This window comes from Myotis myotis, unplaced genomic scaffold, assembly GCF_014108235.1.
Source record: "Myotis myotis isolate mMyoMyo1 unplaced genomic scaffold, mMyoMyo1.p scaffold_m19_p_10, whole genome shotgun sequence".
NCBI lineage: Eukaryota > Metazoa > Chordata > Mammalia > Chiroptera > Vespertilionidae > Myotis > Myotis myotis.
The window spans coordinates 42948189-42958635 of record NW_023416314.1 but is presented as its reverse complement, the minus strand read 5'-3'; the positions used below and the strand labels follow the sequence as shown (position 1 = coordinate 42958635).

General features: G+C 40.0%; 1 protein-coding gene across 1 annotated transcript; it reads right to left on the bottom strand.

Annotated features, from left to right (window-relative positions):
- Positions 1-1708: 1708 nt before the first annotated feature.
- Positions 1709-2713, bottom strand: LOC118663146 (olfactory receptor 52B6). Its single transcript, XM_036322573.1, is given in 1 exon segment — positions 1709-2713. A coding segment is annotated over 1 exon segment (981 nt). The 5' UTR covers positions 2690-2713.
- Between the last annotated feature and the right edge of the window lie 7734 nt (positions 2714-10447).

Below are 10447 nucleotides of genomic sequence, written 5' to 3'. Positions count from 1 at the left end.
AGCAATGTCCCCATATGCCAAGGTTGCAGTTTTAATCTCCAGTCAGGGCACATACAAAATCACCCCTTTCTTTAAGGAACGTGGTTTAGACAAGGAATAAAGGAGCAAACATGAAAAATTTTTTGATAAAACGAGAATAACTATTCTCAGTACCCAAGAGGATGGATCTTTTATTTTGGGCAGAGTATGGGAGTGGACAGAGTTGAGGTGTGAACTGGGTTTTTAAGGATGAGTTGACCTTTGACTAAAGTCCAGGCTGAGTTGCTCTTCTGAGTGTCAGAGAACATTAGTCTAAGCTAATCTGTGGTGTGAATAATTAATGATTAGTGAGCAAGCTACCAAATTACATAGCCATGTTTATATTTCTTTAAACATTTATTAAAGAATATATAAATTAACATCCATTAGATATAAGTAGAATTTTGACTTCTCATTTTAATGATGAATATAATTTTTAAATACAAAACATATTTGGATGGGAAAGAGTGCTCTGTTCCTATACAATTATCTACATTTTGTTGAAAGGATGTGTCCACCTATATATGTTGCTGTGTGTTAGCATCTCTGAACTTGGGTACATACACATCTGTGATTATGGACATGTGTAACTGGTAATAAAAATACTATCATTTCATGGAACTATCAATTTTTAGACATGAGAGTTCTCAGGGGTTCCCACTGTAAGAAAGATATTGCACTGGTAATCAAAATTGCATGCAAGGGATTAGGTAAGTCATTAGAGAGAAAATGCAAGTGAATACTGGGAAAAGTTCTATTTGGATGGTAGATTCCAGGTAAGTTATCACATTTACCTCAGTTTTTCTTGAGATGCTAGGGATCAGAAGGGATTTGAATAATAGGTAGAAGAAAGTGAGGTGGGTATTAGTATAGATTTCTAAACAAATAAATCAAAGGTGGATTTTAGTAGAACATTTATTTTATTTTGCATTCACTTATTTGTATTCTATATTCCACCCGAAACATTTCTGCAAACCAATAAAAACTCTTTGTAAACATTGTTGTTAGTGACTGATTAATATTTGATAGAAAGTATATATAACATAGCATTATTTATTTACTAGAGGCCCAGTGCACAACATTTGTGCACTGGAGTGGGGGGGGGGTCCCTCAGCCTGGCCTGTACCCTTTCACAGTCCAGGACCCCTTGGGGGATGTCTGCCTGCCGGGAGCAGGCCTAAGCCAGCAGGCAGACATCCCCTGAGGGGTCCTTAGTGCTGCCGAGGAGGCAGGAGAGGCTCCTGCCACTGCTGCTGCACTCGTTAGCTGTCAGCTGGCTTCTGGCAGAGCAGCGCTCCCCCTGTGGGAGTGCACTGACCACTACGGGGCAACTCCTGATTGAACATCTGCCACCTGGTGGTCAGTGTGCATTATAGCAACCAGTCATTCCCCCATTAGGTCGATTGACATATTAGCCTTTTATTATATAGGATTGTCATTCATGCAGAATATAAAAGCTATTTTCCTTTTTTTATGCTATTGTAAATAATTCTGGAGTTAATGACTTTTTTTTCATAAATCTTTGTGAAACACCACTCCCATCTGGGGACCAAGAATTTGAGTATAACATTCATTTAAATAAATTAGGACATGGGTGAGAATGACACAAGATAACTGAAAGATGTAGAGATGAGGATATGGTGAATATGAAATATGAAAAGGGATTAAGTTGAGCTCAAATTGGAAACCTTTAGTTACATCCCTTGACAAGATTTGAAAACATCTGTTTAGCCCCTTCCAAAATTGGCTTGGTCCTCACTCCATAAATAATAGGATTGAGCATTGGTGGGATGACCACATAGAGATTGGCCAGAAGGATGTGGACATAGCTTGGGATGAGTCTCCCACCAAACCTATAGGCAAAGACAGAAAAGAGGGCAGGAATGTAGAAGAGTAGAATGACACAGACATGGGAGCCGCAAGTGCTCAGGGCCTTGGACCGGGCATCTTGAGAAGGAAGTTGAAAGACAGCTCGAAGGATGCGGATGTAGGAAACAGTGATAAGGATGATGTCCAGGCCAGTGGAGAGTAGAGCAGCTGCCAGCCCATACCAGACATTGATGGAGATATCAGAACAGGACAGACGGGCAATGCCCATGTGCTCACAAAATGTGTGTGCAATGATGTTGATCCGGCAATAGTGCAGGCGCTTGAGGAGAAAGATGGATGGAAACATGATGATGAAGCTGCGGGTCAGGGTGGCAGCAGTGATCTTCCCAATGACCGTGCTTGTGAGGATGGTGGCATACCGCAGAGGGGAGCAGATGGCAACATAGCGGTCAAAGGCCATGGCCAACAGGACTGCAGAGTCGGCCACAAAGAGGAAGTGGATGAAGAACATCTGGGTGAGGCAGCCATCAAAGGAAATGTGGCTAGAACCTAACCAGAAGTTGGCCAGAGCTTTGGGCATCGTGGCAGTGGAGAGCAAGACATCAGCACTGGCCAACATGGACAAAAATATGTACATGGGCTCATGCAGGCTTGGCTGGGAGAGAATAACACAAATTAAAACGCTGTTGCTTACCAGGGCGGCTACATACATGGCACAGAAGGGGATGGAGAGCCAGATGTGTAGATACTCCAGCCCAGGGATGCCAATGAGGAAGCAGCCTGCCATGCGAGTGTCTGAGTTGTTTGCAGCAGCTATGCTGTTAGTAGATTAGAGAGCCATGATTTTCTGTAGCACCCTCACCTGTGCCACAGGGGAGAAATAGCTTCAGACTTTGTAAACATTAGCAGAGTGCACATAAAAGCTTGCAAACAACCACAAGGTCTGCACATACTCACAGGTCCTCCAACCATTATGGCTTTGCACACAGGTATATTCCCTATAGACACTCACACATGAGTTGTGCACAAAGTGCACAGTTACAGACCCATAGATAGGCTCTCCATACAGCTGCAAGACTTTCTGGAAACACAAGGCTCAAAAACATTACCAGACTTAGCACAGTGCCACAGGTTCTGAAAAGAGTAGGATTAACTAGAAAGTAAAAAACAATCTCTTTAATCTCGATGGGTACAGTTTTTTGCAGTTTTATAAACTGCAAAAGTCTCAGGCTGCAGCCCCATGCAAGAGATCTGCTCTGTCAGACTGTGTGATTTTGGACAAGTCACTGTCTTCTGAATAACAATTTTTTTGACCTTTCAAAAAATGAGCATAATGCTTGTCTTGTTGGTGTGTTAAATTAAATCTCATCTATAGAAACATTATTAAGCTGTGTGGTGCTTCCTGAGTCACCTCTGTGACTCTGAAGTGTGGGGCTGTCACCTAGAACATGAAAGAAGGTGTAGAGTGATGTTTCTGAAAGTGTGGTGTCCAGGCCAGCATCATCAGCAACATTGGGGAACTTACAAATTCTTGGACCCTCCCACCCTTGGGGTTGGAGACAGCATTCTATGTCTCCATGCTAAAGTTTATGAATCACTGATGTAAGAAGTTTTTTTACTTTCTTCACAGTCTATTCTACAATCTACATGTCTATGTCTTCTGCCAGGACCAATAATGTCTCAGCTTTAATTGGTTTCTGCATCATTCTCTGTGAAAATGTTCAGGCTTCAATGAAATCTAACCAGTGTTTTCCTCATCACTTAGCTAGGATGTGAAGGAAATGACAACCATACAAATAGACTCAATTACATGTTAGGCCCATTGACTCTTACTAAGTTCTATTGAATTATTCTCACAATGAATATATAACTTTACCACTGCCCAAATGAACATTCCTCCCTTTCAACTGAATTTCCCTCATACATAATGGAGACTTCAAGAGTATCAGGAGACAACTGCTCATATTATTCCACTCTTGTAAATTTATCTTATCTCTGTACCCATCCTCCTCTCATTTCCTCCATTCTCAGAGAAACTAGTGTTGATGTCCCTTCTGCCTTTCAATATCTCCCTTGTTATAGTTATATTTTACTCTACCTAGGAACAAGAAAGCTCCCTGAGGTCATTTATTTATTTTTTATTTATAGAGTGCAAAGATAAAATAAGTCAATTGTATTTTTCTACACTAGCAGCAAATAACTATACAATCACATTTTAAAAGTTTGTAGTGCAATACAAACATAGATGCATACGAAATGTATGTTAAAAATATAATACACTTAGCTCAAATTTGCAAAGCTCTACACTGAGAATTACAGAATATTGCTGGAAGAGATTTTTTTTAATGTAAACAAATGGAGATATATACCATGTACACAAAATGGGAAGACCAATAGATTGTTAAACTATTGATTTTATCAAAAATAAATGTATAGTTTTTTATTTAATTTGAAATTTTTAGCTTTGTTGAGGCATAAGTAATAAATAAAAATTATATCTATACAAAGTGTAAATATAACTTAATATATGAATACATTTTGACATTATTGCCACAATCAAGTTAATTAACACATCAATCACTTCACATACCTTTCTTTTTTGTGGCCTTAAATTATTTTTATTTTTCCTTTTTATTGAATTTATTGGAGTGACACTGGTTAACAAAATTATACAGGTTTAAGGTGAATAATTTTACAACACACCATCTGTACAGTGTATTGTGTGCTTACTACCCCAAGTCAAGTCTCTGTCCATCACCTTTTGTCCTCCCTATACTCTCCACTACTCCCTTCAGTCCCCCTCCCCTGGCAATCACTGCACTATGTGTCCAAGAGTTTTTTATTTATTTATTTTGTTTTCTTTTTTGCTCAATCCTTGCGCCCCCCCAGCTCCCATTGCCCCACAAACACAGCTGCAAGGCTGCTCTCTATAAATCTATCTCCATTTTGCTTGTTAGTTCATTTTGTTCATTAGATTCCATATATGAGAGAAATCATATGATATTTTTCTTTCTCTGACTGGCTTATTTCACTTAGCTTAATGCTCTTTAGGTCCACACGCACACACACATGTAAACATAAACACGCATATCGTCAGATGCAGTCATGTATATGTTTATATATGCATGCATATGTGTATGTTTGTATGTATGTATATCTTCAAGAATAATTTCCCCACCTATTTTCTGAGTTCTTTTTCTTTCCTACCTCCTCAGGGACTGTGTTTCATCAATTATCTCCCCACTTCTTTACCCCCAGTTTGTCCTAATTTCCTAGATTGTTATCTTTATTATTTATGAACATTCAAATATTTTTAACCTTGAAAACAAACGAAAAGTTAACAGCAAAAATAAAAAAAATATTGTATTCTGCTAACCTGTCTCACTACTTCCTGTCTGTCTCTCTTCTTTCCTTCAGAATCATGTCTTTCATGAAACTCTAGATTTGGCTTTGATTTTTCTACTCAGCTCTAGTTCTTCTCTTGTCCCTGACCTTCCTTTTCAGTCCTCATTAAGGGCTCCTCTGTCCCTGCTGGATGGCTCGCCAAGGTGCTTCCTATTTCTCTGTTTCTAGGCTCCCCTCACTCTTCACTGTCCCTGGCTGATCTTTCCACCTGCCTTGGCTTCATTTAGCCTGCATGTACTAATACCTCCCAAATCTATATTTGCTACCTATATTGCTTTTTAAGCTTCAGATCCATTTACTGAAAGACCTCCCAACTGATTTCCTCACCTGCAGTCCTTCCAGTCTCTAAACCAATCTCCACATACAGAGTGGGGCAAAAGTAGTTTTACAGTTGTTAGTATGGAATCTAATACAATAATTAATAAACAATAATACAAACATAAACTCTGTATTTCACATACTCACAACTGCAAACCTACTTTTGCTCCACTCTGTATAAATTATATTTCCAAAGCTAATTCAGAGCGTACTACTTACCTGACAATAGAGAATAATTTACCATTGCCTAATAAAGTGCACACATTCTCTGCTTTGTCTACCAATACTGGACAAATGCATGTCTCTGAATTTGCTCTTCTTTCTCTGTGATCTTTTATTTATTTTTATTTTTAAAAATATATCTGTATTGATTTCAGAGAGTAAGGGAGAGGGAGAGAGAGCGATAGAAACATTAATGATGAAAAAAAATCATTAATTGGCTGCCTCCTGCATGACCCCTGCTAGGGATTGAGCGCACAACCCAGGCATGTGCCCTTGACCAGAATTGAACCCAGGACCTTTCAGTCTTCAGGCCGATGCTCTATCCACTGAGCCAAACCGACTAGAGCTGTGGTCTTTTATACAATCCACTTCCTTTCTCTTCATCTTTCTTTTTAATGTAGCCAGTTTATATTTCTCACTCAGGAAGACATTCCTCATTTCCCAAGGCTGGGTTATGCCTAAATTGCCCTGCAGTTATCTATTTCTCTCTCTAGCATTTACCACACTTGAAATATTTTCAGTCCCAATATATGATGAGCTCCTTAAGAGTCAGCACTGTGTCTTGTTCACTGGTGTGTGGAATAGAGATGATATGTAGTGAATGTTTTAAAAAATCATAGAATAGGAAAGTCCCCACCCACTCAGCCACGTAAAGTTCACACTGTCAAGGACACATACACAGATAAAAATCACAGGTTTATAGTAACATTCTCATCTCAGCTGTAGTCTGTGCCATTTGCTGTGCTCACTCTTCCCACAGCATCACTCATCATGCTCATCTTCCTCCACTGCACATTCTCACCTTTGTCGGTCACATCAGCACCTGCATAAACTTTTCTCTTCTGATTTCAGTTCTCCTAAATCATCCACCTCCAAGACAGCCTTTGTTCACAGCACCTCCCCACCATTTATCATGTGATTTCTGTTTTTTTTGTTGTTTTTTTTTTAAATATATTTTATTGATTTTTTACAGAGAGGAAGGGAGAGGAATAGAGAGCCAGAAACATCGATGAGAGAGAAGCATCGATCAGCTGCCTTGCACGTCCCCCACTGGGGATGTGCCCGCAACCAAGGTACATGCCGTTGACCGGAATCGAACCTGGGACCCTTGAGTCCGCAGGCCGACGCTCTATCCACTGAGCCAAACCGGTTCTGGCTGATTTCTGTTTTTACTCCAATTAGGCACCCATTGAAGTCGCCATACCCCACACTAGACAACAATCCGAAGAGCTCCACTTACAGTTGTCTCTCTGGCAGCCCCCCTTTCAGATCTTCCATTCATATGTGCAGTTCCCTTACCCACTGGTTCATGCTTCTATCATCTTTGGAAAAATTACCAGAAAAACTATCCCTTCTAGTCCAGTGAATTCATTTTCCCATCTGTCTTTCAATTATTTACATAACTTCACCATCCAGAAACCTTGTTCTTTATAAGTTGTCTCCCAAATGCAGTAGAATAACTGTTCTTTCTGTTGTTCCTCAGTGTCTGAGGATAGAACCTCTATGTCATTTATGATTCTTACATGCCCCTTAGGAGCCAAGTATGACGTGCACTGACCACCAGGGGGAAGATGCTCTTTCAATCACCTACTCATCAATCTCCCCATCCTCACCAGGGAAGTAACCCTCCAAACTGCCCTTCTCCCATCCCACTCTTCAGGAAAACACAGTTCAATCCAGACAACCTAGATAATTCTTTAGCCCTCCACCCCTCCTTGAACATTGCTATAGAGCTGCCCATTTATCTGGTACTTATTTCCTATCAATTCCTCCACATCTATAATCTCTCCATCCTGAAAATTTCTGACCTAGACTTACCTCCTTGATGCCACCTTCTCAGACTCACAGTGTCTCAGTTCAATATTCCACACACAGCTTAACTTCCTTAATATATAGAATTGAATCTCAGGTCTTGCTTCATATGATGTTTATTCCCTCCTGTCCTTTGGGAGCAGAGATTCCCCTCCCTCTTTTTATCTTTCCTTCCTTCAGCTACAAATTCCTCCTCCACCACTTAGGCAAATCTGCCTTTGTTCAAATGGGAATTTAAGGCACACAGGGATATGTTTTGGCAAAGAGCCAGATGGAACAGATATATTGTTAGACACTCTGAGCATCTAAGGGGGGTAGTCAGCACCAACTCAGAGGCTCGTAGCCTAAAAGTTTTCATTGAACTTGCTTTTGCATTTCCCATTTCAATATGACCCTCCATACATTCACTCCTACTCTTTCTCCCCATTGTCCTTCCTATAGCATTTTTCTTTCAGGCTTCTTTCACTTATCACCTGTCTAGAGTTTAGTTTTAAATCCCTAGTTCTTTTTTCTTTTTCTTTTTTTCACCTCATTGCTTTCTCTTTATCCTTTCACTAATCCTAAGATCTATCATATTTATATGTCATCCTAACAGAAAGGATATATGGAAATTATCACCCCAGTCTTATTCAAAAATTTGATAAGCCTGGATTTATCTGTTCTTTGGGTCAGAATTTCAGGTCAATGTCCCCTTACTATGACCAGTAATTATAATACAGCAGTGGGTACAGAGTGCTGTGGGAGTCCAGAGACCAGAAGAATAATTCTTCCTGGTGTTTGTTGGGGAGGCTTTATAGACAGTCCCACTGCAGTTGGGATTAAGACAATCGTGTGTGTGTGTGTGTGTGTGTGTGTGTGTGTGTGTGTGTGTGTGTGAGAGAGAGAGAGAGAGAGAGAGAGAGAGAGAGAGAGAGAGAGAGGATATTGTGAGAGCCAACTGAGGCAATGAATGTGAAAGGATTTCACAAATAAGATAAATAGTGGTGGTAATGCTTTGGGATAAGATGGAAACTAGATTACTAGAACCAGAGCAGAAACCAAGAAACTAAAGAGTAGTATTCAGAAGATAGAAAATTGTATCAATCAGTCTCAGGTTCTTCTAAAATGAGAATGACTCCCCTCTCTGAGCCAGACCTTACTTAATTTTTGGGGTCTGTTTGTTAATTGAGAAAAGGTTTCCTTTCTGAAATAGCTTTCAGTATATTCCTTAGGCTTTTCAACCATGGTCACTACCAAATGTCCATTTGCTATCCCAGAGTTCCACTCAGGAAATCTCTTTACTTTTAGTTGTCATGTCTATGTAGGCTCCTCTTGACTATGGCAGTTTAGTTTTCAATCCATTGTTCTATTACTTCAATTTTTAAAATGGCTTTTTGTGTGTTTTTATTTTAAAATGTTAAATTTTTTCTTTCATATTGTCGGAATGGGTGAGATTGGTGTCGTGTGCTCAATGTGATTTTTTCCCCATGAAATTCCAACTCTGACTTGTTGAAATGGGAGAAAGTTTCATGTAAGGAGCTCAGAGATCTGAGCACTCACTCACACAGCCAGGCAAAAATATAAATATAATTTTAGGGAAACAGAAGTTTATTTTACCCATTTTTATTTGCCACAGTTGATATACCAAGGTAATTGGTGTCCAACCATCTTTAAAGCTCTGGTCTATTTTGCTCTGAAGCATTCTGGACTTGGTCTGGTTCAGTAAAATGGAAAGAGTAGTTAGCATCACAAAATTATAATGTATCTTCAGCTCTTTCTGCAGATGCAAAACTTGCTTTGTTTTATGTATTTGTTACACAGTTAGAAAGACAATCCACAAATGAAAAAACTATGTAAAACACTGAGATCTATAGTATTTTGGGGGAGGAGTGGCAATACATGGACAAAATCAATAAAATGAAAGGAGAATAAGGAAGTGATAATATTAAGAATAACTTAGGTTTTTGCCATAAGCAGTTGGATGTTAACCATACATTTCCAGTCACATGGTAAGCATTCAATGAATATGCAGTGGCCTAAGGAAGTGATTTATGTAAAGATTTAATTTTATACATCTTGTTCAGAAATCACTGAGTTTCTTTGGTTCAAAAAGTATCTCAATGCAATGACAAGTAGAGACTAGAAAGCCCCATTCAGTGAAATAGAATACTATATAATAAAACCCTAGTATGCCAATTGACCAAACAGTGGAACAACTGGTCACTATAACGTGCACTGACCACCAGGGGGCAGATGCTCAAGGCAGGAGCTGCCCCCTGGTGATCAGTGTGCTCCCACAGGAGGAGCACTGCTCAGCCAGAAGCTGGGCTGGCAAGTGTAGCGGTGGTGGCGGGAGCCTCTCCTGCCTCTGAGGTAGTGCTAAGAACCCCTTGGAGGATGTCCCAGACTGCGAGAGGGCACAGGCTGGGCTGAGGGACCACCCCCTCCAGTGCATGAGTGTTGTGCACCGGGCCTCTAGTATGATATAATAATCCAGAAAAACCCTCACCTGATGGAGGAGTTGGGGCTGGGGAACTGAATGCATCAAAATTGGAGGGCATTGAAATCCTGATACTCATATCTGCCCAACAACCATATCACATGGAACTCATCAGTGTCCCTAAACAATCGACTGTCTTATCTCCAAATATTCACATAACTATCTCATGTGATCAGAATTTAAAGGGCCACCAGCACGCCATTCTTCCAAGTCATAACCAGGAGCCTAGCTACAGTGTCTATAAATGACTCATCGACATAGGCCATACCCTGAAGAATCTCAGCACTCCCTGGTTTCTCTCCTGAGTCTAAAACTCTGAATCATATCCCATGTGCATGTGATTAAGATTTAAAAAATGTTAAT